The 27,763-nt window shown below is 37.6% G+C and overlaps 1 protein-coding gene across 1 annotated transcript; it reads right to left on the bottom strand.

Annotated features, from left to right (window-relative positions):
• Positions 1-319: 319 nt before the first annotated feature.
• On the bottom strand, positions 320-23,587 carry LOC311592702 (tear acid lipase-like protein; the record flags this gene model as incomplete). The annotated part of the gene is made up of 10 exons (XM_084773422.1): positions 23,501-23,587; positions 16,304-16,408; positions 14,047-14,158; positions 13,722-13,839; positions 12,618-12,816; positions 11,884-11,993; positions 7,621-7,757; positions 1,537-1,680; positions 758-829; positions 320-379 (listed from the first exon to the last, which is right to left on the bottom strand). Exons 2-10 carry the CDS (start codon positions 16,354-16,356, stop codon positions 320-322), a joined length of 1,005 nt encoding a protein of 334 aa, XP_084629548.1. The 5' UTR covers positions 16,357-16,408; positions 23,501-23,587.
• Between the last annotated feature and the right edge of the window lie 4,176 nt (positions 23,588-27,763).

Here is a 27,763-nt window from a genome sequence, read left to right as displayed (position 1 = left end):
TTGTGCAAAATTCACTTTGTATAAACTATTTCCAATGACTCCCAACACTTTGCTACAGATTTGTGTTGATAAACCAATTGTTTTGGATTTGTAAAAGAAGAAGAGGAGGAGGAGGAAGAGGAGGAGGAGGAGGAGGAGGAGGAGGAGGAGGAGGAGGAGGAGGAAGAAGAAGAAGAAGAAGAAGAAGAAGAAGAAGAAGAAGAAGAAGAAGAAGAAGAAGAAATAAGGCTTCAAGGCAGTTTAATTTTCAGACACAAGTACTCAGACTTTCTTCAGAAAGTTTATTCTTGGAATGAAGAGCTAAGATAAACAGATTTCACTAGTCAAATGTAATTAAATGAGCCTCTATCAGAATGTGAGAGTATTCTTTAAATATTACCTGTCAATGGAACAAAAAAAACTCATTACAGTCAGTATAGGGAAAACCTAAGGATACTTCTTACTCATAAAATTAAATATTAAATATCTCAATACAAGCAAGAAAAATAATGAGTGGGCATGCACTTTAGGAAACAGTGTGGGTGTCTTTGTTGCCATATGGGAGCCGTTTTATTAATATGCAGAGAGAAAAAATTCAGTTGATGCCTGTTTCTCTAGGGAACTAAGAATTCCTATATTTCACCAGCCCCTGAAGCTTGCTAAAACTGGCTTTATTTTTATATAAAATATCTTGACTACAAAGAAAATAGAGAATTGCCAAGAATCATTGGATGAAATTTTGAACAGGAAAAAGTGAGGAAGCACAGACAAATTTTACCTGAGAATAATGAAGCAGGTTTTGGACTGAAGTTCCTACAGGAGCCTGTCCTGCATATACATCAAGACGACTCTGGAAGAGAAGAAAACATAATTAATATCTTTCTGAAAACATGAAAGAGTGAAATACTATCTGAAAAGGGTGCTACTTCTATGACTTAAATTTTTACACATTCAACTTAAAATATTTTTGTATCTCACATGATAGTATTTGGTGGAAATTTTTTTCTGGGAAAAAGGTCTAAAACTGCATAACAAGTGATTATTAATACAAGTTTTATTTTTAAAAAGTGTATTAAAGTAAAATATTAATATTCATTTTTTGTATAATATTAATATATACATTCATATATAATATAATATAATATAATATAATTTTAGACATCATCCTATTTGTGACTTTATAAATCACATGTAAATTATTAGACTTTATCACATAAATTATTCATATTATGTAGCTTATGATTTTCTATTCTTTTTTTAAAATATTTTATTAATTTATTCATATTACCTCTCAATTGTTCACACATCCCTTGTATCCTCCCATTCCTCCCTCCCTCCCACTGATGCTGATTTTCTATTCTTAAAGGTCGTATTTGGGTGCAAGGGGAAGTGGATAGACCTGGGAAAACCATAATCAGAATATATTATGTTAAAAACTATTTTAAATAAAAAAGATAAAGCATTCTATGTAATTTAAAAGATAGTCCTCAGTTTTAATGTTCACCTATGAAGATGACAGCAATAAAACACAACTATTTGAAAAAAAATCATGCATACCTCATTTAAATTTTGGGGGTTATATCCAACTAGCCAAGTAAGTAAATTATTACAAACTGTTCCAATGGTCTCACGCTGGCACAAAAACTGTGCAAAATATCTAATATCTGAATTGGAAAATATGTCTTTTTCACCAAAGACAATCTGCAAATGACATGAATAAATAGCAGTTAGAATATGGAGAATACAAAGCAGTAACAGAAGTTCATAAGATATGCATTAATACCAGAATTTATGATGCTAGCATACACGGTCTACAAGAAATATCTACCGAAAAACTAAAACAAAACAAAAAAACAAGAACCCAAACAAACCCCTTCAAAGTAAATGAATGGTGAGGCACCAGAGTATGTGAGAAAGTCATATCCCCCTGGATGGGGAGACCTGGTGGCAATCAGAGGAAGGACAGCAGGTTACCAAGAAGAGACTTGATACCCTATGAGCATATACAGGGGGAGGTAATCCCCCTCAGGAACAGTCATAGGGGAGGGGAATAAGGGGAAATTGGGAGGGAGGGAAGAATGGGAGGATATAAGGGATGGGATAACCATTGAGATGTAACAAGAATAAATTAATAAAGGAGGAAAAAAAAACAAAGTAAATGAATGGATACAAGGAATAAAAGGCATTAAATTAATACATGAAGAGTACTAAAAGGCATATGTATATATAATACTAGTTACAAAATAAATAAAACTTACATTATTTACAAATAGTGCCGCTTATATAATTGAAAAAAAAAAAACCCAAATCCTAAGTGTTTGTGTGTATGTAGGTGTAGGTGTGTACACGTGAGTGCTGCTGCCAAGGAGACCAGAGTGAGACATGCCCTTGGAGCTGGAGTTGCAGGCAGCTGTGAGCTGTCTGGTGTGGGTTCTAGGAATCGAACAGGGTTCTCTGGAAGAACTGTAAGTGCTCTTAACCATCTAGCCATCTCCACAGTCCCTATAGTCTTATGTAAACAGCACTGAGTAAATAAGAAAGTATTATAATGTCCCTGGAGAGGAGGCTAAAGAGTAAGACCTAGGAAATAGACTTTAAGAAATAATTACCAAAAATCTTTTCACAAAAATTTTAAATTAAAGATTTATTTTACATCCTGGTCATAATCTCCTCTGTTCTACCCCCTTCCCCTCCCTCCCTGCTTCCCCCACTTCCACTCCCCTACTCCCCAGAGAAGGGGAACCCCCTATTCATCCACCTCGGCATATCAAGTTGCACCAGGATTGAGGGGATTCCCTTCCCCTGTGGCCCACCAAGGAAGCCCAGCCAAGGAAAAGCAACAAAAAAGCAGGCAGCAGAGTCCATGTCAGAGGCAGCCCCCACTTCCCTGACTAGGGCACCAACCTGATAACCAATCTGATGGGTGTAAGATGAAATCTCAGGGTCATTTTGATTTGCATTTTCCTGATGTCTAAAGACATTGAGCATTTCTTTAAGTGCTTCTTGGCCAGTCGATATTCTTGTGCTGAGAATTCTCTGTTTAGTTCCATACACCATTTTTAACTGGATTACTTTGTTTGGTGGTGTTTAATTTCTTGAGTTCTTTATGTATTTTGGATATTAGCCCTTTGTCAGATGTAGGGTTGGTGAAGATCTTTTCCCAGTCTGTAGGCTGCCATTTTGTTCTATTCGTAATGTCCTTTGCCTTATAGAGGCTCTTCAGTTACATGAAGCCCCATTTATTAATTACTGATCTTAGAGCCTGATTGGTTGATGTTCTGTTCAGAATATTGTCTTGTGTGCCAATAGGTTCAAGGTTCTTCCCCACTTTCTTTACAATAGATTTAGTGTTCTGGTTTTATTTTGAGGTCTTTGATCCTGTTATTTTGATGTTGTTGGTTATAGTGTGTGCGTGTGTGTGTGTGTGTGTGTGTGTGTGTGTGTGTGTGTGTGTGTGTGTGCTTCCCTTCCTTTGGTTTTGTTGATGTGGGTGTTTATTTCCTCTGGTTTCCTGGATGCAGTTAGCCTCCTTGGGTTAGAGTTTCCTAGCAGCATCTTTTGTAGGAATGGTTTTTTGGATTGGTACTGTTTAAATTTGTTTTGTTGTGGAATATCTTGTTTTATTCCTCTAGAGTGATTAAAAGTTTTGCTGGGTGTAGGAATCAGGGCTGACATCTGTTGTCTCTTAGTGTCTGTAAGATGTCTGCCCAGGCCCTTCTGGCTTTCAGAAGAACTACAGACATAAACCTCACCAATAAAATACTAGAGAAGAGAGAGTCTCAGGTGTAGAAGACTCAATTGAAGAAATGTACACATCAGTCAAAGAAAATGTTAAATCTAAAAAGTTCCTGACACAAACATCCAAGAAATCTGGGATACTATGAAAAGACCAAACATAAATAATATGAATAGAAGAAGGACAAGACTCTCATCTCCAAGTGCCAGCTGGTGTTGCTGCCAATGTGTGGCCCAGATGGTCCAGGTGTTGGCACTGCAGGTGCCCTCTACACCCAGCTGCAGATGGACCAAGTGTTGGTGTGGGAGTTTTCTGCACAGAGGTCTTGAGTTACATCCTCTTCAGAGAGCCAACTACACCTGTGCAGGGATAAGAGAAATCTGACTTTCTCCTGCTTCCAGAAACACTCATAATAATCCTATTGGGTAGAAAAGGTTTCATTATTCTGGCTCCAGGTGGTCACTTCAAAAGACTGGCACCCAGGAGATATCCTGGGGCTGGCCCTTTCATGATGGAGAGGCTTTAAAAATCCCCACTGAGGGTCCCCAATGAGAGCTGGCTTGTTCCCTCTTCCGTTTTCTTTGTCCCTTTGACACCAAGCCTGTTTCTGTTCTCATAAACTTATCTTTGTTTTCTATACGTCAGCTTACCTCTGAGGCTCATTTCTAGATTAATGAATGAGACTCTGTGCATGAATTAAAACTTAGTTTTTGTCTCTCTGTTGCTTTATTTTAGGCCAAGGTCCTCTTTTAAGTTTTGCTCTCTTACTCCTGTTGGAAGAGACACACCCTGCCCAGGGAGCTGCAGACTCCAGGTGTCTCAATCCAGCTAAGCGCTAGGTTACTCTGTGCTTTCTCAAGTCAGGGGATTGAACCTCACTTGGGAGGATGCAGAAACAGAGAGCTCCCTCCCAGCAGAGGAGGGTGAGAACCTTGGCTCCTTCCACCCGAAAACAGGCAGGTGGCCACATCCACCTCTGTTTAATATTTAGCCCTCTGTGTGACTGGTCTGTGGGACAAAGCTTTCCTCAGCTGGTTTCCTGAGAGCTCAGAGGAGCAAAGGCTGAGGGAAAACTCCAGTACTAGATTCTACTACTGAGCTCCCTGCCAATAGAATGCACATGTTGGTATTGCAGGTGCCCTCCACACCCAGTTCCAGATGGACCAAGTGTAGGCACTGCAGATGCCCATCACACCCAGCTCCAGATGGACCAAGTGTAGGCACTGTAGGTACCCACCACACCCAGCTTAGAAACTTTTAAAGCTTTATCTAATCAAACTGTCTTCGCAAGGAACATTAAGGTACATAGACTCAAGCCTAAGAATCATAAACCATGTACACCAAGGCATATAATAACTATATTGCTCAACATAAAGGAGAAAATATAAGTACTTAGAAAGCCAGACATTAAGACAGAGGAAATGTTGTGACAGTGGGTCCAGAGTTTTCCCGAGAAACAAAAGAACAAGAAAAAGAATGGAGCAATATCTTTAATCTGCCCATGATATTTCAAAACCTCTTTTATCCATGAAATGAATACCATTGACACACACAGGTAGAAAAAGACTCTTTACAAATGAGTGAGCCAAGGCAATCCATTACCAGCAATGTAAGAGAGGTCAAATGCATTTCTGTTATCTGTAGGAAAATGGCCATAGATGGAAATAAATTCACTACATTAAAATAGAAAACAATATAGAAAAATGTATAGAAGTTGATTGTTTTCAGAGTTTAATGTACTTTAAAACCTATTGGTCAATGTAAAAGACATATTAGCACAAGCTCTAATGATGGAGAAATGTGAGCTTACTAAATTAAGACAAACTTAATATAATATAATTATGTAGTAATTATCATTTGCATAGAAGCCATGATATAGGTAAGATACTGGCTACAAAGCTTTGATTAGCTTCCTCAAACAAAACAAAATTAAGTGATACTTGGTCACAACAAAAAAGAACCTAAAACAAAACTTTAAATAGTACTAAAGTAAAATAGAAAATATAGAACACAAAACAGAATGTTCAAATATAAATACTTAGTTTTATATTCAATTATAGCATTTTAAATGTAAATATTCTAAATATAATGATCAAATATGGTTAAGTGGGTATATATATTTTAAAAGGTCTTCTGAATTTTGCAACTAAGTTAATTATTAGGAAGGAAACTTTGCAATTTAAAATGATATACAGCTATGTTAAATCTTTTCTGCAATGTAACTCTCAGAACAGAATTGTCAGAGGCTAATTGGATTGTATCATAAAGGGTCAATTCATTAAGAGTACATGCGAATTCTAAGTGTTTAAATACTAAGTGGTTTTGGTCACTTAAGAAAGCTTTACAGTTCACGAAGTAACAATTGATTAACTTCCAGTAGGGAACTTAAAGATCTAGTGGCATGCCAAAAATTCAGTTCTCCTCTCTTAATAATCAATAGAACAGATAGAAGTCCCTACAAAGACCTGATGATAGCCAGCCATTGTGAACAACATAACACAGATGTCATTAGAGCACACCAGTGTCGGCAGAATGCATTTTCAACACACATTCTTTTAAATGACTAAAGAACATTTACACAGGTAGGTATCCAGAGCTGCAAAACACTTCCCAATGAATGTAAACTGATCTAGACATGAAAACCATATTCTTGAACTAAAAGAAATGAAAGTAGAAATTAATACCAGACATATGTCAAAACTTCCAGACATATGTCAAAACGTGAAAGTTGCCAACAGACTAGGAAAAAAATACCAAGCAGAAGCTGAAGTGTTTTTTTCCCTTTTTTATTATTATTAATTTATTCATATTACATCTCAGTTGATAGCCCATCCCTTGTATCCTCCCTCCCACTCCCCCCCCCATTCCCCTCCCCTGTGACTGTGACTGAGGGGGACCTCCTCCCCCTATATATGCTCATAGGGTATTGAGTCTCTTCTTAGTGACCTGTTATCCTTCCTCTGAGTGTCTCCAAGGGACATGGTCAAATATGGGGCACCAGAGTTTGTGTGAAAGTCAGATCTCCTTCTCCACTTTACGGTAGAGAATGTCCTGTCCATTGGCTAGACTGGGTAGGGGTTCGAAGTTTACTGCCTATATTTTCCTTGGTTGGTGCTATAGTTTGAGGAGGACCCCAGGGCCCAGACCCGCCTGTTGTTTTCCAGGACCCTCTGGATCCTTCTATTTCCTCATTCTCCCAGGCTTCTCACACCTAAAGTCTCAATAGGATGTCCTCTCCTCTGACCCATTTTCCTGGTATGTAAAGTTTTTTATACTCAAATTAAGATCAAAACTGCCTGATGAACCTAAGACAGTGTGAAGAAAGAAAGGTACACCCCAGCATCAGGCAGCTCACATTCTCTACCTTCATAGGATCTGATGCCCTCTTCTGGCCACCACACGGTACTGCACTAATGGTGCAAACACACATATACTCATAATTTAAAACAAAGCTACACTCCCTACAGAGTCCAAGCTACCCTTGAACATACAACGGCATCGTGACACAGCCCCTTGAGTTCTAAAGGGTCAAGGTGATAGATAGCTTCTGACAGTGTTTTGTGTCTCTTATAGAATCTTAGGGGAAATAGTATCATAGCAATGTCATTTAGACAGATGAAATAGGCCCATTGTTTGAAAACAAATTTCCTAATTTCATGCAGTCACAGACTGCATCGAAATATTTATACTTAGACAGACAGACAGAAAGAAAGAAAGGAAGGAAGAAAGAAGGAAAGAAAGAGAATAAAAAAACAAAGTTGGCATATTACACTACATAAAGTATTTCAATAAAAATATCAGACGATAGGAAAATAAATGGATAAAAAAAATAAAAGAAACCCCTGATTAACTAAAACATGAAAAGACAGAGCTATTTCTGGCACCATGCTCTATGTATTACAAACCTTGGTCATAGTGGGTTCCATGTATTCAATTAAGCGAAAGAGCCCTGATACATATTTAAGAGTTGCAACTGGACCCAGTGCAAAATTTATTTTGATCTTCTGAGCCAACTGTGGATTTGTTGCAAATGCCCCAAAGGCTGAAAGAAAATAAGATTATAGTTAATTTACTAGTATTCTTTTTTTTATGTTATTTTATTTTTCTGTGTATGGACGTTTTGACTCCGTGTATGTCTGTGCACCAAATGTGAGCTTGGTGCCAGGGAAAGCCAGGCTGTAACAGGGGATCACTTGTAACGGGAGTTTCAGACAGTAGTGAGATGCTGTGTGGGTACTGAGAGTTGAACCTAGGTCTTCCAGAAGAGTGGGCTGTGTGTTTAACCCTGAGTCATCACTCCAGTTCCTAGTGTTCTTCCTTGATTTAAACTCCCATGTCACTTGGGTGGCTTACCACTAGGATGAAATCTGTGTTCTTTCTCATATATTTCCCAACCATCTCTGGCTATTCCCTTCTAAAACACCTGGGCATGCACCTCATGATGAATTTTCTTTATTTCACTCACTATGAGTGCGTTTGGGGTGCTTAGACTGACGTTCAGTGACTCCTAGTGCTTTTTTTTTTTTTTTAAATAAACACCAATTTGATAAAGAAACCTTCCCTGAACGTAGTTACTGAGTTCTGTTTCTGTCCTAGTTTGGTTTTATTTTGTGATAAAACACTGGTTAACACCAACCTGGGGAGGAAAGGATTTACTATTTTTTACAGGTTAGAGCCCATTATCAAGGAAAGCCAGGGAAGGTTCCCAAGGGAGGGACTGAAGCAGGGGTCACAGGGAGGCATGCTACTTCCTGGCTGGCTTCCTAGGGCTTGCTCAACTGCCTTTCTCATAGAGCCCAGGCTCAACTGCAAAGGAATGGCACTACCCCCTAGTAGGATTGGACCCCCACCATCAATTACCAATGAAGAAAAAGTCCCATAGAGAGATCTGAAGGCCAATCCAAGCAGGGAAGTTCTTTAATTAAATTCCCTCTTCTGGAATATGCCTAGGTTTGCATCAAGTTGACAAAAACTAAGCAGCACACTTACACAGTTGGAATTCTGAGTGTTGTGTAGCCAGTAGACTTTTAAAAGAACATTTATTTCTTGGGTGATCACCCTGACTGTAGTTAGTATGTAATAAGGATTTGCACACAATCTTCACATTTTCAACAATTGCTTGTGGTCCTTGAGTAGTTTGATTTCCAAAAATGTGTCTGTAAGTTCAGATTAAGCTTGATATTTTTTGGCATAAAATCTTCCCTGAAAGTGGAGAAGATGTCCCTTGTGTGCCACGTGACAATTTCTGTGGCCTTCTGTTTACTCCTTACATCAATGCCCTGATGTGTATGTGTGTAAGTATATTTCTATGTGTTTATGTGTGCGTGTTTGTATGTGTGTGTGTGAATCCACATGTATATAATCACATTTAATGACTATGAATATAAAAGTCTTAAGATTTAAGGAACTTAACCATCTTTCAGGCTGCAAAATATACAATGACTTCTAGATATTCATCCTGTTGTGGCCAAGGATTGACAGCTATGCATCTCTCTGTTTTCCTCTTTCCTGTCTACATGACTATCCAATGAAATTTCTGGACACATCATTCCATTTTTTTTTGTGGTGTTGTGTCATTAAGGGTGCCTTTTAAATTCAGCAGCATTTGTGATGCACACTAACATTTTTCCTTGGCAGAATTCCGAGGGGAATGAACTGACCTTACACACATTAGTAAGCACCTTGAATAAAAATTAACATCCCACAAAGCATTTTCAAGAATGATGGTCATACAAGAAAACAAATGACCCCAAATGTATGAGGGTCTGTACTTTCCTCAAAGACAGAGGGTTTGTACATGTTTATTCTGAGCTTTGGAAAAATCTTATTTCTTTAGTAAACAATATATACTGTAAGTAACAAGCAGCAAATTTTCTTTCAATAGTAACAACACCACATGTTTAAACAAGCAATGTATAATTTAATTAGGAATGTTTTTCCGGTAGTTAGGTGTGTTGGGAGCATTTACTGTTTTTGTGACATTCAGAATAAAAATTATCAAGTCTCAGGCCAATCTAGAAAAAATACCAAGCAAGTAAAGCTTTGTGGAAACCCATTGGGCCCTCAGAATTTAACTACTCAGAGTCCAAATTAATAAAAAAAAATTTCCTAAACAGTACCTACACATCAATTTTCCACTAAAAGTCAGCATAAGACCATTGAAACAAATGCTAACTTAGTCTTGGAAACTCAAGTTGCAGGAAATCCTATATATGGGACACATATCTATTATTTAAATGTGGTATGCATTTGGAATGATGATGTTGAAAAAGTAGATAAAGAAGAATATCAATTATGCTTATTGATAAATTGAAAAAATTAGCCAGCAGCTGTTGCTGAGATCTGTACTCTCAGCACTCAGGAAGCTAAGACAGAGGGGTTCTGAGGTTAAGGCTCTACTGGGCTGCATATCAAAGCCCTCCACTAAACAACAACAACAAGAAGAAGAAGCTTGTATGTTTATTACTTAAGCAAAATCTTCTCACACCTGGACCATTGGCTAATCTAAGTCTTTCTAAATACTGAGGTAAGGTCATTTCCAAAACAGAAAACTACATGGTCATAGGGTATCCAGTCTCTTTTTGGTAACCTGCTGTCCTTCCTCTGAGTGCCACCATGTCTCCCCCTCCAGGGAACATGGTCAAATGTGAGGCACCAGAGTACGTGAGAAAGTCATATCCCACTCTCCCCTCAGGAACAGTCATATGGGGGGGGGGGGGATAAGGGGAAAATGGGAGGGAGGGAAGAATGGGAGGATACAAGGGATGAGGTAACCATTGAGATGTAACAAGAATAAATTAATAAACAAATAAAAATAAATAAATAAATAAAACAAAATAGAAAACTATTTCCAGAAGTTTCTGTGTGAGCTTTAAGATGAAATGCTCATCCTCGTTAAAGGATGAGCATTAAAGAAATGCTCATCCTCGTTAGGCATCAGAGAAATGCAAATCAAAACGACACTGAGATTCCATCTTACACCCATCAGAATGGCTAAGATCAAAAACTCAAATGACACCACATGTTGGCGAGGATGTGGAGAGAGAGGAACACTCCTTCACTGCTGGTGGGAATGCAAACTAGTACAACCACTCTGGAAAGCTATCTGGCGTTTTCTCAGAAAAATGGGAATAGGGCTTCCTCAAGACCCAGCTATCCCACTCCTTGGAATATACCCAGAAAATGCTCGAACACACAACAGGGACATATGCTCAACCATGTTCATAGCTGCTTTATACACAATAGCCAGAACATGGAAACAGCCTAAGTGTCCCTCAGTAGAAGAATGGACTAAGAAACTATGGTACATTTACACTATGGAGTATTACTCAGCTATTAAAAACGAGGAATTCCCGAAATTTGTGGACAAATGGATTGACCTAGAAATTATCATAATGAGTGAGTTCACCCAGAAGCAAAAAGAGACAAACGGTATATACTCACTTATATCAAAACACTAGTCCAAGGGATACGTCCCATGAAAAACCTTACTTACCAAGAAAGTGGGTCAGAGGAGAGGACATCCTATTGAGACTTTAGGCGAGAGTAGCATGGAAGAATGGGGAAATAACAGGACCCACAGGGTCCTGGAAACCTACAAGAAGAACTTTATGACAGGCAGATCTGGGTCCTGGGGTCCTCCTCAAACTAAGGCACCAGCCAAGGAGAAATAGGCAGTAAACTTCGAACCCCTACCAAGACCTAGCCGACGAACATGATATTCTCCACTGTTGAGTGGAGAGTGAGATCTGATTCTCACGTGAACTCTGGTGCCTTTTTTCTGACCATGTCTCCTGGATGGGGAGGCCTGGTGGCACTCAGAAGAAGGATAGCAAGTTACCAAGAAGAGACTCAATAATCTTAGAGCATACATAGGGGGAAGAAGTCTCCCTCAATCACAGACATAGGGGAGGGGAGAAGGGGGGAAGTGGGAGGGAGGGAGGAATGGGAGGAAACAGGGGAAGGGCTAACAATCAAGATGTAATATGAATAAATTAATTAAAAAAAAAAAAGAAACACAGGCATGTCTGAAAGTATATAAAATAAAGCTTTGAAAAATAAATAAATAAATAAATAAATAAAACAAAATAGAAAACTATTTCCAGAAGTTTCTGTGTGAGCTTTAAGATGAAAATATCCAATGATCACATCTCAGTCTCCCAACATACCTATAAGGGCACCCTGGGAATGGCCAACGTAGTAAACTTGTTTCTGTCCTGTCTTGTTCACAATGAAGTCAATGGTGGCAGGAAGATCATATTTTATGTGTTCATCATAACTGTGTGAAACAAAACAAACATAATGTGTTAATTGTTTATTAATAATTATAATTTATTCCTCATATATTAAAACATGAACTTAAGGAGTTTTTCACCTGAGTAATGAGACTGCAGCAATCAAATACCTGTAGTCTGTTATTCACAGTTACCCTTATAGAAAGATCATCTCATTCAATGCCCGCAGAAACCTTGACATGATCTTATGTTTGCATGCCTCCCATGGGGCTGAAGATCAGAGACAACTAAGTGACAAACTAAGTTTCAAAGCATGTTTGCACTGATTTGTACCAAATGGTTACATTCAGAAGTTTTTACATGAGAAAAACATATGCATATACCATCTTCACTTTATTTCAGCAAAATTATTTCCTGAATTAAATGTATTCGCATTGTTTTTATTAGTTGTGAAATATAATTATATAATATCTATTTCTCTCTTAATTACAAATCTAAACTAAAAACAAAATTCTAAGTAACTGTTGTCTATCGGTCTCTTAAAATAGTGTTCCATAATAGAGACGTTTTTATAAATGCTTTCAGTAGAGCATAATACATTTACGATGACATGAAGAGGTTCAATATAGTTTTAAGGGAAAATAAATATAAACACTACTACTCCTTACCTAAAAGCCCAGAACTCTCTAGAATCTGGATCTAGATACACATGTTTCCTAGCATAGATGTTGCCTCTGTTGTTTCCCAGCCACACATCGAAACCAGCATCTGCCAGAAAAAAGCCTAGGCTGCCCCTGGGAGGGTTCAGAATCCAAATAGAAGCTGAGAGAGTCAGTCCATGCTGCAAACATACTACTGGCTTTGGAACTGAAAAAACAAAGAGAGAAAAATCCTTGTCACTGATAATTTTTTTAAAGCATACAAAATACGGGGCTCATTGTGACATTTTATACATAGGTAATGTACTTTTAGCCCTGTATATTCTTGACTATCAGCTCTTGGAAACCTTATCCATTTTCTGGGAAATATTTAATAACATGAATTTGAGTCACCACTCTACAGTGGTACGCACAAAAGAAGTGCTAGTGGGCCATTGCCCTTATGTTACATCTACTGACAGATCGCTATATTCTTTATGGTAACATGATCATTTCACCTGTAGGGTCTCATTTTATTCTTCTTTCTGCCCTTTGGATAAATACAAATTTCCTTATTGAAAGCTTTTAACTTTTAAAATATATGAGTTAGTTTTTCTTCTAGTAGAGTTCAAGCTTGTAAAAGCAAAATATAACATACATATAAAAATGTTTTGACATACAAAGATTCATGTGTAGACGATTTGACAAATAACTAAAACAGCAACAAAACCCTGAACGTGAACATGATTTTTGTAGTCTTAGATTTCAGTTGGACACACAAGCTTGGTGTTTTTATCAGGAAAGGCATGAATTCTCGCAGCAATAACTAAAGCTTTCTACAGAGTCAGTGTGCCTGAAAGTTCTAGGCCTTTCTCAGAGGTCTCTGAGCTCCTGCCTTCTGTGTAAGGCTTAATTCATGAAGTAGTTGTTTCCTCTTGATATCATGGCAGTCAACATAAGCCAGATGTCCATCCCTCAGCTTGGCATGTCTTGTATCTGATACTTGGATACTTTTGGATAACCCAGAGGTCTGAGTACTCTTATTATGAGCAATTAAAGAGAAAGGTTCTGCATAGAGTGAATTTGACTGAAGATATTAATAGTGGCAATGTTTTTTCCTCACTCCTATCTTACCTAAATTGTTAGACTCATTCTTTCCGTGTGGAATTCTGAAAATAGGGAGGATGTAACCATCTTCAGTCACCACTTCATGCTCTTCATAAGCATAACCCCAGTAAGAAATTATCTCACCCTACATGGAGAAGAAAGAACGCATGGACTTTCATTAATTTGTTCATCTATTCACTTTTTAAAAAGTTTTAGAGCATAAATTATTTCCAGAGCAAGGCAAGAAAGAGAACCTTCATATTATAATAAGCATGATAATTAGAAAATGAGGAGTAAATTACTAATGACAAAATCATTGAAACTGCGTTCAGTAATACTGAGATTTACTTACAATATTCATATTGGCTTCAGGATTTCTGGGTTTTGGCTTGAATAAACAAAGTACACTTCCAAATGTATGGATAACATACACTGTTCTCAGTAACCACCACATGTTAAACCTGCTGGGAAGTAGTTGACAACAAGATACAGTCAATGTCTTAGAGTAAACTAGGTTATTGGATGCACATTATTTTCACACATCCCCTTCCTTACAGTTTGTCATGTCTTCTAATAAGACTCTTCGCAATAACTTTACACATCTCAAAGGTTTAAATTAAAATTACATTGACCTGCTATTCATAAAAGCCACCCATTTCTCCTCTTACCTTTTATCAAAATGTAAATAAGCGTATACCATTGTGGTTGTTGCAAACCCTTCATAGAAAGTTTTCAGTGAGTTAGCTTAAATGACTAAGATTAATGTTCTGCTTCTTCATCCAGAACTGTTAGATAACTTAGCCAACACCTATTACAATTAAACAACAGAGTCAGATGAGAGAACAATAAAAGAAAAACAGTGCAGGGATTAGAGAGAAAGGCACAGTGACCATTCTCCTGAAACTGGTACTTCTGAGAACAGGGAGACTTTGTTTTTTTCAATACTGACTGGCTGGTATTTTGCTTATTCTGAAACACCACACAGAAGTTTTTAGAGTGTATAAAATACATATGATTTCAGAAGCACAAATCCTGATAACAAAAAGGTAGACTCTTTTCAATTTCTCCTTGCCAGCTTCTATATAGCTCCTTATTAAAGCATCACTCTGTAAACAATGATGTAAAGTCACACATTTCACATTTTAAAAGATTAAATTAACTCCTCCATAGAAAAGAGACTCCAGTGACAGTGTATTCACACACTAAGCGTACTGAGTATTTTCAGTCCTGAAACAAATACAATTTGGAATATTCTCTCCTTTTCTGCTATACAAAACTACTAATATTGACATCACCAAGGAGAATAGAAGAAGAAAGATACATTTTATTAAAATGAATTTCTATTTTTTATTCAATAGAATAAAGATATTTACTGTCTTTAAGGTAGACCCTTTACTTATGAATATATTCATTGTGAATCGAAGTCAGTAAGGCTTAAAATCCCGAAGCACATACTCACTGCCACCTAATGTGAAGCCTTCAGGTTTCCTAGGGTGTAAAGGAAATTATAATTATCTTTTTCTTTAGTATTCCAATAAATATTTGTGTGAATGTGATTTTTGGATGACCTTTCCTTAAAATGTGTTTGCTACTTTTGTAGTTAATTCTGGTTTTTTTTTTTTTTTTGGTCAAGTACCAAATCAAATATTATGTATGCTCTCAAGATGGACATGGTTTTAAAACATCCTCAATGCATCAGGAGTTCGGTGAGGTGACATTTGGTAAAAGCCTCCTTCCTCACATCCTGCTTCCCTGAGTAATCCTTATTGTAGCTATCATGAATGCCCTCTTTCTTCTTTGTTTTATGTGGAAGAATCAGAACTGATTAAGACATATCTTTGTTGCAACCATAAAGATGATCCCCTGGTATATTTAGAAAGTTTTTTGGTAAACAATTTTATCAAAAACATTTGAAGTTTGTGGTAGATAGAGGTATAAAGTGACTGATAATAAGCCTTGCAAATGATAACAAAGCCAAATTTTAAGTCAGTTCTTTTTTATGACAAACTAAGTGCAAAAGGCTCTTGAAATCTGGTAACTATTTTCAAAATTATGAATGGCAAAGTGTTAGTAGCCATTATACATGGAAACACCCATGAATTCATTAGTAATAAACACAACTCAAAGGGCAAAACCCCTAACTACTAGCAGAGCAAAGCCTTATGAAAATACCAATAAATACATTATTACTTTTAATATAAACTGACATAACCTCTTAGGTCATGTCATAATGAGATTATCCACTAAAACTAAGATAGAAGATTTTTTTCCTAATACATTTCTACTCCTGTGTTCCTCAAAAGGAATCCACACACGTATGCACAAAGGAAGTGTGTGCTTCTCTTTGAATGCGATCTGTGTCCCAAACATCCATTGTGCTGGAAATTTGGTCTCTTGAACTGCACCGAAAACTTTGTGGAATCTGTAAGAGATGGCCCCTAGGAGGAGGAGAACACCCTTACAGGGGATGCCAGCACTGCACCAATTAATTCTCAAAAAATAGAATCAAGTCTAGTTGGAAAATACTATTTTTTTTCACAAGAATGCTTGTTATTTAAAATAATGCAGTCAAAGCCTGGCTCATACCCAACTTGTGCTTCCTGGCTTACCTTGAGGTCTCTTCTACGGAAATGCCTTCTTTATTTTTGCCACTTGGCATCATTCAGTGACATTCATGGCAATATGCTGGGGAGCATTGCAGAGCCTCTCCTCTTCTGTGGTAGACAGTAGAAAATACTGGTTTGGTAGCAAGGTAAAATTGGAAAACTGTCGAATAGAACAGTTTGAGAGTCCAGAAATCATTCTGTAGTAGACCTTACAGTTGTAGGACAATGTTCTTTTTTTTAATTTTTAATTTTAATTTTATTAATTTATTCAGATTACAACTCAATCGTTATCCCGTCGCTTGTATCCTCCCATTGCTCCCTCCTTCCTGCCTTCACTCTATTCCCCTCCCCTAGGTCTATGACCAAGGAGGACTTCCTCCCACACTATATGATCATAGGCTATCAAGTCTCATCTTGGTTTCCTGCTTATTCTTTCTTTGAGTGCCACCAGGCCTCTGCACCAAGGGGAGCTGGTCAAATATGGAGCATCAGAGTTCATGTCAAATTCAGTTCCCACTCTCCACATAACTGTGGAGAATGTCCTGTCCATTGGGTAGATCAGAGTAGGGGTTCGATGTTTACTATTGTATTGTCCTTGGTTAGTGCAATAGTTTGAGCAGAGCCCTCTGGGCCCTGATCCACCCATCATGATGTGAGAATGTTCTTGATCTAGACAGACAGTGCAGCTAAAGAAGGTTGGAATGATGGAAGGAGTTTCAGAACATATGCCTTGGGTTTTCGGCAGAAGATATTTTAAAGACTTAAAAAAAAGAGAGAGACACATGAGAACAAAAGCTGTGTAACTGAAACACAGGATGAGTCGCAGAAAAAGCTCTCTTTTCTCTTTTTTAAAAAGTTATTTATTCAGTTTCCAATCTGATGGTAGCACCCTCCCTCTGGTCCTCCCAGTTCCACTCTCCCTTTCTCGTACTCATCCCCCCTACTTTTTAGAAAAGGGGAGCTCCACCATCACCAACCCACCCCAGTACATCAAGTCACATCAGGATTGAGTACATCCTCTTCCACTGAGCTCAGGCAAGACAGCCCCACCAGAAGGAAGTGCTAAGCTGTCCATTGGTATATATGTACATAGGGCCTAGGTCCAGTCCATGCATTGTCCTTGGCTGGTACTTCAGTCTCAGCAGACCCCTCTGGGCCCTGGTTAGTTGGCTCTGTTGATCTTCTTGTGGACCTCTTCTGTCACCTCCAGGTTCTTTTTTCCTTCCCCCAACTTTTCCACAAGACACCCTATGCATCTCCCAGTGTCTGACTGCAAGTCTCAGCAACTGTTTTGAACCACTGCTGGGTGGAGCCTCTCAGAGGAGGACTCTGCTAGGCTCCTGTCTTCAAGAATAGCAGAATATAGTTAATAGAGTCAGGGGTTGCCTCTGCCCCATGGGGTGGATCTCAGGTTGACCCAGGTATTGGTTGGACATTGCCTCAATCTCTGCTCTAACTATATCCCTGCACATCTTGTAGGCTGGACAAACTTTGGGTTGACATTTTTGTAGATGGTTTGGCATTTACTCTCCCTCCACTAGAAGTCCTGCCCGGCTAAGATGTGGCCTCCTCAGTCTCCATGACCCCTGCTATTAGGAGTCTCCCAGGAGCCTACCCTGTTGGAGGTCTCCAGCTTGTCTCAGCAGTGTGGTACATTTACACAACGGATTACTATTCAGCTATTAAAAACAAGGCAATCATGCAATTTGCAGGCAAACGGATGGACCTAGAAAAGATCATGCTGAGTGAGGTAACCCAGACCCAGAAAGGCATGCACGGAATGGACTCACTCAGCCACATATTACAGGATACCCATACTACAGGTCACAGGCCCCTCAGAAGCCAAGTAACAAGCTCTCTTTTTCTTAGCAATTACTCAGAGAATCAACAAGAAACCATCTTAGGGCTGCGAAAACGACTCTATCAGTAACTTCCACGAGTGCATGGTTTCAAATGTAGTGATTTGAGAATCCACTTTTTGAAATTTCGATATAGTAGTGAGCACCTGTAATCTCAATGGTGGATGGGAGATGGGAGGTGGGTGGACTCCCGGAAGCTTGCTGCCGAGCGACTACAGCCTGCTTGGTATGTTTCCAGATCAATGAAAGACTATGTCTCAAATAAAAAGTAGAAGGCACCCAAGAAATGAAAGCCAATGTTGTTCTCTACCATTCACACCCAAGTGAACAAAAAAAAACACGTGCACACACATTTGCATACACACACATAGAGAGACAAAGACACACAAAGAAACTATGACAAAATTGCAGTTGGTCTTTCCTCCCTCTCCCTCCGTGTCTCTTTGCTTCTCTGTCTCTCTCTTGGGCTAGGGTTAGAGCTCTCCCAGTCATGCCAGAGTTGTTTGAGGTGTAGGAAGACTTTTTACTGATTTCTACCTTTAATTGGCGTTGTTGTACAGGTGTACCCACTGTGCTCTGTCCAGCACCTAAAACAACGGTCTTTATGAATCTGTCACTCAGACAATTTTAAGAAGAAGGGATTTATCAGGCATAAGTTTTTATGCAAAGTAAAGTCTAATGAGCGAAAATTTTAGTCATACATTAGTGCTGAATGCTAATGCTAATTTCATGAATTTCAAATACAGTTTTATTTCAAAACCACCAACGTTGTCCTTCTACTACTGGAAAATGAATATTACATACATAATTTTTTTCATGTAAGAATTTTTAATTTGATTCTAATAACTCAAAACATTTTGTTTACAACTATTTATGAGCTGAACTTTATTTACCATGATTAAATATTATTAAAGTTTGCTTTTTAAGAAGTACAAATATTTGTTTATCATGAAATTATGATGGTTATTTTATATCATTTCAGATAATTTCTTAGTAGACAGATTAACAAGTTCAATAGTCAAAAAAAATGTTATGTATACAACAGCTTTCCATAATGTTATAGTTTGGATATTTTGTTCATATTTGTTTGAAAAATAATTTTTGGAAAGTCTTCTGTAGACACTTATCTAGTGGCATGGGTATGGAAAGCCATGCAACTTGGGGAGCAAGTCAGGAACAAGAATGGGGTGACACTCCACTCTTTAACCCCACACCTTTAATCCCAGCAATTGAGAGGCAGAGGCAGGCAGATCACTGTGAGTTCGAGGTCAGCCTGCTCTAAAAAGTGAGTCTAGGACAGCCAAGGATACACAGAGAAACTCTGTCTCAAAAAACCAACAAAACAAAAAGAGATTTGAATCTTATGAGCAGTCACAGTCATAGGGGAGGGGAGTAAAGGGAAAATGGGACGGAGGGAGGAATGGGAGGATACAAGGGATAGGATAACCATTGAGATGTAATAAGAATAAATTAACAAAAGAAAAGAAAAGAAAACAGCCAGAAAACAAAAAACAAAAAAACAAAACAAAAACAAAAAGAGTGTGGTTGAGACATCCCCAAAACCTGAAAGTCAGGAGCAAGAGTAAGGTTGAGACATCCCTAAAACCTGAAAGTCTTGAGACCAGCATTAGTAGGACCATGTCTTCCTTGCTCTGGGCCTGAATGTCCCGGCATGTCATGCAAATGGAGCATGCCCAGCACCTTTCCCCAGCCAAAGACGTACACACACCTCAAAGCCTCTGTCTACTCCCCAAGGTTTATATAGCCCTTAATCATCTCCAATAAAGAGATCTGTTTCACTGGAAACCATCTTGAAGAAGGCTGTTTCTCCCAACTCACTGCTGGCTGAGATCCTGCAAAACCAACCCCACCCACTCAGCTAAGCTTCATTCCTCCAATTCCAGGCCAGGGTGCCACTGGTGCCCAGATACCCTAATGGCAGAATCAGACCTGCGCACACATAGCATAGTGACATATTGAATTTTCACCCAACAATTATTTTGTTAAAAGAGAGAATAACCATATAGCAATTTCTTTTTTAATCTTTCATTTTTTTTTACTTTTTAAAAATTAATTAAATGTTTTTTATTTTTTACATATATTTTTATATTATCACACATATATACAATAAACTGCCTATAGCAAGAAGACCCATGATACAATCAGGAATTATATAAATGTTACATTCTTAGTGCTTTGGCTATTTTTATGTGACAGCCTTGAAGAAAACATCTTTCCTATCTTGTGCATCTAAAATTCTGAATGTAAATCCATCTCCATCACATCTTGTCATTAATAACTTAAAACAACTATCTAGATCTAAAAACATCTTAACCCCTGAACAACTACGTGTCATTGTCAAATTAAGCTACCTGGTCTTCAACTCCATCAGAGACCTGAGAAGGAATAAACTTGATTACCTGAGGGCAAGATAGTAGCTTTCCAAATGAGAAGATGACAGAGACAGTTTGGTACCTAAAGAGTCACCCCAAACTCTCTATTATGTTGGAGCATCTTCTTCAGCATTATGGCCCAATATATCTGACATACATATTTGTGAGGCAGGAACTATTGAGGACTTATTTACCCTGTCTTGGCAGAGTTTGGCTGTCAACTCTGCCTGCATCCAAGCTTGGCCTTTTTTAAGGCATAATTCTATGTGTGTAGAAATGAGGACATTTTCCCCTGTGGCTTTTTGTCGCATTTGAAGCCATCTCCAGAAGGAGGTTCTTTGATGCTCATCATCCTGTTTGAAGTAGGCTGGGTGTTGCCCGGAATTAACCTCCCTCATTGTCAGTGAATCTTTGAAATAATAAAAACATTTTAAATGCCATATTCTGCATGTCTCCGATGTTTTTGAAGACCTTGTCTAACCTTTCTCATTGTCAATGAATCTTTAAAATAATTAAAAAAAACATTTTAAATATCATATTCTGCATGTCTCTGAGGTTTTTGAAGATCTCATTTAACTATCCTACCTTATCTTTCTATAGAATCATATCTATCTGTCACACCTAATATGTATATTCTTGTAATAAAAGTAGAATAGCAATTTCTTATTGACTGACCTTTAAGTAATGGTGTGTTTTATCTTATTTAAGAATATTCATAAAGGTACCATTCAGTCTTATGACTGGGGAAACACATCTCCAAATATGCAACTCTACAATCAAATAAGTTTCATTAATTTAAATGAAATGACCCTTCCCTGTGAGACAGGAAAGACCTACCCAAACGCTTATTTGCATAAGATTATGGAGCTTCTTATTTTCTAAGAACATGATACAGAAAGGATGTGTTCACAATGACACAGTAACTAGTTCTCTGTTACAATACCCTGCAGAGCAAAGCCCCATATACCATGACATTTGAACCTCACAACTATCTGTAATTTGTTAGACATTATTGATCCCATAATCTCATATGTAAAGAACCTAAGGTTCAGAAACCCTCTAGTTTGAAAAACCATCCATCTTATGTGACTAAGGTCAAGATCAGTAATCGGTTCCTAAATGACTGAAACTAAAACTTTTAAATACTTCTTTTGTTTAAACAGGCAATCACCATTAGTATATCAGTGAATATAATTTTCTAGTGGCAACTCTCCTTTAAACCACACCTCTATTTTACAAAGTGAATAACATGAAAGTCCTAACTATCATGTGGAGTGGTGGACAGGATACTCTGGCAGATCCCATACATTTTTCAATTTTAGAAACCAATTATCTCCAAGCTCATTTACCATAAAAGAATTCCTGACTATAATTATATTGCTCTTGTAGTAGGTTTATATGCGTTTGATCAAGTTTTCAGTGAAATTTTATCATTCATTAATGAAGATCAATCACATTGAAGCTTTTATGGTGTTCTGCGGTTGTTTGTTTGTTTGTTTGTTTTGTAGAGGTTTTCTTTTTCTTCTTGTATGTTTTAAGGAAAAATTTCCCTGCTTTTGAAGATTCCTTGTTTTTCTCAGTCCAGTTTCTCAGTTGCCTCTTTATTCTTATTTAGCTTTGATTTGTGAGTCACAGAATCATTTTGCTAAATTACTTACATTTGTCCTAAAAGTAGGATCATTAATAAAATATTTAATTCATGAAACTTTGCTTGACACACTTAATTATGAAATTTCATCCATCAGTTTGTAAAATAGGGTAATAAAGTGGAGGAAAATAGTTGTAGAGAAATCTGTGCTACAAGGCACAGATATCTAAAATAATCTTTTTTGTTCCTTCTAGGCTCTGTAAGTATCAAGTAAGAATCAATTAGGACATGTATGAAGATAAATTCTATTATTATATACTTCAAATAAAGCCTAAATGATGACCCAGATAAAGTTGTATAAATGAAGGTTTCCATTCTTGTTCCCAGCTCATTGCTTGCTCTGGGAAACCAAAATCTATTTAATTATCTCTGTTCTTGTTCAACAAACATGGAAACTAGAAAACATTCCCTGTATTATTCTGATATGCAGATCCTTGAGGCATAAGCATTGTCATTGGTGATTGTTGGAAAATATTTATTTTATTTTTATTTTCTTTCTTACCTGTAATCTTTCTACATTCATCCCTCTCTTATAGAACCCCACCTTGGAGTCAACAGGAGCACAGTGATATTTAATACTAAATATAAAATAATATGTGATATTATGTTCAAGAATACCCAGCAGATCCAAGGTGCTATCCAGAGTAAACAATTTCATGTTATTGTGTCTGGGAGAAAAGAAACCTGGGAACTGTGTACAATGACAGGAGTCAGAAGTTAATATAGGGAAGCCAGCAGTATTGAAAGCCAGCAGCATTTCCATCTTCTCTGCTGCTTTTGAATCCAAACAGCTACAAACAGCAAGTTTCTGGCTGAGCAGATCCACTGAAGTTCACTTTGAACAGAGAAAGATGTGGAGAAATGCAAAAATTCTGCGTAGTAGATCAGAGGGTGAGAAAGACCACAGCCATCTCCATCACACTGGGGTGCTTGTTACTACAGAGGGGACAGAGGAAGAGACAGATTGAAGAATATTGGTGTGAAAAGAGAGGCTGCATAGACTTAAAATGGCTACCTGGAAGTCACAGAGTGTTCTATGGTCTTCACAGAATGCCGGTCCTATAACTGGAAGCAGGTTTGAGAAGTTCACACACGAACATTTGTTGGAACTCACAGCTTCCTGCATGCTCCTTTCCCCCAAGAACTCACGCAAATACTGTCATAAGGTTTCAGGAGAATTAACTTGTGAGATGCACATTGGGAAATACATTTAGTATGTCTATTAATCCTCTTTTTGTTGCTGTTATAAAACACCATGACCAAAAGCAACGTATGGATGACAGTGCTTATTTTTACTTACATTCCAGAGGGATCAGCGTCCATCAGGGTGGGAAGGTATGGCAGTAAGCAGCAGACATGACATCAGAAACAAGAACCTGAGAGATCACATCCTTATTCACATGTAGAAGGCAGACGTAGTGACCTGGAACGGGGAAGAAGTCAAGGTGCTGTGTATGAAAAGCTATATGCATAAAAATAAACTGTGATTTTAAAATTTAGACACTGACTGGATATAGTAATGGATTTCTGGTATTAGCCTCTTGCTTGTTCTAACAATAATGAAAATAGTAAAAACCTTTCTAAGGAACTCACATTGTTGTGTATTGTGTCACTTAGTGCTCACTGTCACACTATTAGAAATGTCATGATGTTATTATCTTAATCTAACTAACAGAGAACTGAGACACAAAGTGTTTAGTGCCCTTACCCGCAGTCAGGAAGCTCATGTGTGGAGAAGCTAAACTTCAAGTACAGGCTGGCTGACTTCAGCAGCAGCCAGGACATGAGATCACTAGCTCAGATGGTATTGGCATGGCAATTGTGTATGACTGCATCTGGAAATGTGCAAGGATGGACTTTTGGAAGTGTGCATGGGAAAGTGTCACATCCCTGGAAACTGGACACAAGTTTTATTACTTAGTGAAAACTCCACTTGTTCATTGTTCCTATTTCCTTTCTGGAATGAAACACCAGGATATAGACAACTGCACTGTTTAATTTGGCATAAAGTCAAAACTTGTCTTCTGAACTAACAGCTGAACAAGAACAAGGTCATCAAAAAAAAAACTTAATTAAAATAAAACGTGAAATGCTGCCTGATTGGGTTAAGTTCACTCTATCAGATGACTAACTCCAACAATAATACAGAAAGGCAGTAACTTTCACTGTATTTCTTTCTTCCATAAAGCACCAGCTTCCTCTGCTGTCACCAGCGTTTTCAGCAGGGTCCTACTTTAATTTTAGTCATCAACATAGATGAATAAGATTAACCCATAAACAGTAAATGTTGTATGCTAGACATGCCTATGGACGATGCGGCTATTTTTTAACAAGAGCTTGTTTGACACGTGGGACATTAAGTGCTGGTGGATTCCTGTATTTGGAAAATCCAAGAAGCAAATCCTGTTAGCCAAGAGGCAGAGCTGCTGTTTAAGTTCTTTAGGACGTTGACATTATCCTGTTTGCTGTTTTTAATTTTTTTGTTGTTGTTGGTGGTGTTAGTTGACACTCAAATGTTTCCCATACAACCCAGGTCATCTTTTACTCCTTCTGGAATGTCTTCTTGGATCATTCAACCTTCTGGGCTCTTTTCAACACCTGTGTAGACACTCACATACAGTCTGTTAGTTTATTGTTCATATACATTGTAAACCTGTTACCTTTCCACGCATATGGTTATACTAGGTCTAGATGCCAGACATAGGTAACATACAGAATATCTTCAGGTAACTAGAAGGATGGGCTCCATATTTGATCTTTGATTTTTGAATCCCTTATTTAAATATTTTTTGCTATTTAGAGTTCTCCTTGGCAAGTTCTCAATACCTAACTCATAAACTTTGGTAAGGACCAAATGTGACGATGTGTGTCTTGAATGGAAATTTTCATATAGTATAATTTTTATAAATACTAATGTCATATTTCTTTTCACATACTCCATACAGTTTCCCTTCGTCTTCCTCTAGCAGATAGAACAGCCCTGAATAAAATACTAGACCATTGACTAAAGAGGGAATAAATTGGTTGACTTATAATAGTATTCTTTGGTCAAATTGCATCATAAAAAGCAGGATACCATCATTGTGGGACAAGAGTGTTGACTCTTGTAGTGAAACATCTGATTTATAACATTCTACACATTTAACATCTTCATATTTAAAGTTAGTGAAGTAGTATGCCCTCAGGGCTCCTATGAGAATTAAATAAGATCAGACATGAAAGTGCTTAGCATGGTATCTGCCAAGCGTTTTGTTGTTGCTATTTTTTTTATTTATTTTGTAGTGCTGTGGAGTGAATTCAGGTCTCACTTATGCTAGCCAAAATATCTCTCACAGATAACATTTTCAGTTCTTAGCCATATGAGAGATATTTTTTATTATGCATAAAAACTATGTCTAAGTTCCATGAAGTTAAGAGACATATTTTACTATAATGAGTTTACATTTTTCACTTAATACTATTGTTTATTTTGCTCCAATGTAAGTTAAGAATTCTTCTTTTTCCAAATAGGAATGTGATTTAAATGGAAACATACTAAGCTATTTTTTACATAGTATTTTTAAAGTAATAATACTTGTTGACATCTTTACATGTAATTAATAATATAGTAAATTCTTTCACTGCATTGTCTTACAGTAATCCAAGAATAGTGGATTAATATTATCTTTATCTTAGAAAATGAAAAATGTCTCTTCTTGGTAACCTGCTGTCCTTCCTCTGAGTGCCACCAGGTCTCCCCCTCCAGGGGACATGGTCAAAGTTGAGGCACCAGAGTATGTAAGAAAGTAATATCCCACTCTCCACTCTACTGTGGAGAGTGTTCTGTCCATTGGCTAGATCTGGGTAGGGGTTTAAGGTTTACCGCCTGTATTGTCCTTGGCTGGTGCCTTAGTTTGAGCGATACTTGATACCCTATGAACATATACAGGGGGAGGTAATCCCCCTCAGGAACAGTCATAGGGGAGGGGAGTAAGGGGAAAATGGGAGGGAGGGAAGAATGGAAGGATACAAGTGATGGGATAACCATTGACATGTAACAAGAATAAATTAATAAAGTAAAAAAAACAAAAAAACAAAACAAAACAAAACAAAACAAAAAACAAAGGGATGTAATTAAAGACAACTTTGTTTCACCTAGAATTTTGTTAGCCAGAATCTTGTGATCACAAAATAAAAATGGCTACAAAAAAAAAAAAAAAAGAAAATGAAAAATGTGAATTAGAATGTTTAAATAATTTGTTTATGGATGTAACTCTAGTGGTGCCAGAATTCAAACTTATTTTACTGTAGAGCTCATGGGTAAATGTTATGTCATACATGTATCCTTCATATTGATTTTGACCCTCATGATAGCTTCTGTAAGAGACAGATGTGGCTATCTTTATTGTATAAAAAAGAACATTGCTCTTCCAGGGTCACCCAACAATAAAAAAGTAGAGCTGATTCTGAGCTCCCATTGTTTAGATACAAATATGTACATCTAATGATTTCCTTACTTTGTAGTAAAATTAAAAAGTAATAATGCTTATAAAATCACATTTTCAAGATCAGAAGGCAGCATAGAAACGGGAACATCTTTCCACAGCATAATCTCTGCCATTATTTGTAGAACTTGTCACACCTTCAAGAAGAAAGCCACACAAAGATCTAGTTCATTGTGTTGATCTAAATATTTCTGCTGGATACCACATTGGTGGTGGCTGTATTAGCTTCAACCAACAACGAAAATGCTGGGTTGAGAGGAGTTTTTTCTTTTTCTTTATAATAATAAAAATATTTGTCTCGTATGGAAGTATATTATATACATTAAATTTGTTAATTTATACTTACAACGTGTGAACTTTTTTACATTATTTTATTGAAAATAGACAATATGTTATATTGTCATATAATATATCCTGATTATGGTTTCCCTTCCCTCTACTGTTCCCATTCCTCATGTCTTCCTGTCCAGATCCACTCTTCTTCTACCTATTAGAAAACAAGCAGGTTTCTAAGGGAATATAATAATAAATATAATATAATAAGTATAATATAATATAATAATATAATATACATTGATATAATAGTGATATAATAATACAAATATTAACACAATGGAATTGGGTAAACTGAACAGCATTGCAAAAGGTGTGAAATGCTCAAGCACAGGTGATAAAGAGCATTAGGGGTGAGGGTAAGGCAACAGCGCTATCACACAGGATGTGATCTCTGTAAATCACAGATTCTGCTTGCATACAAGTGAGGGTGCTCCTTCGAGGTTTACACACCTTTCCGAGGATGGAGAGCACAGCCTCTGGGCTGAGGCAGGAGGTGGCTGCTTTTATCTTAGGTGCCGTGGCTACATAAAAGCCATGATGCTTTTCCTGTTGACAGGTCAGTCAGATGAGCACCAACCAAGCTGGAAGACCAGGACCTGCCCTCTGCCAACCTGGCCTGACTCATAATTTGGGTATCTCACTTTATATACATACATATTCACACGTTTTTCGTGTGTCTGTACGGGCAGTACCCGTTCCTTCCCCAGCCTCTGTTTTTGGTTTGGCCGCTCCCTTTCTCTCCA

The sequence above is a fragment of the Acomys minous genome (genome assembly GCF_964271855.1).
Source record: "Acomys minous genome assembly, chromosome: 2".
Taxonomy (NCBI): domain Eukaryota; kingdom Metazoa; phylum Chordata; class Mammalia; order Rodentia; family Muridae; genus Acomys; species Acomys minous.
The sequence above is the reverse complement of the archived record's forward strand: the minus strand, read 5'-3'. Positions and strand labels throughout refer to the sequence as shown.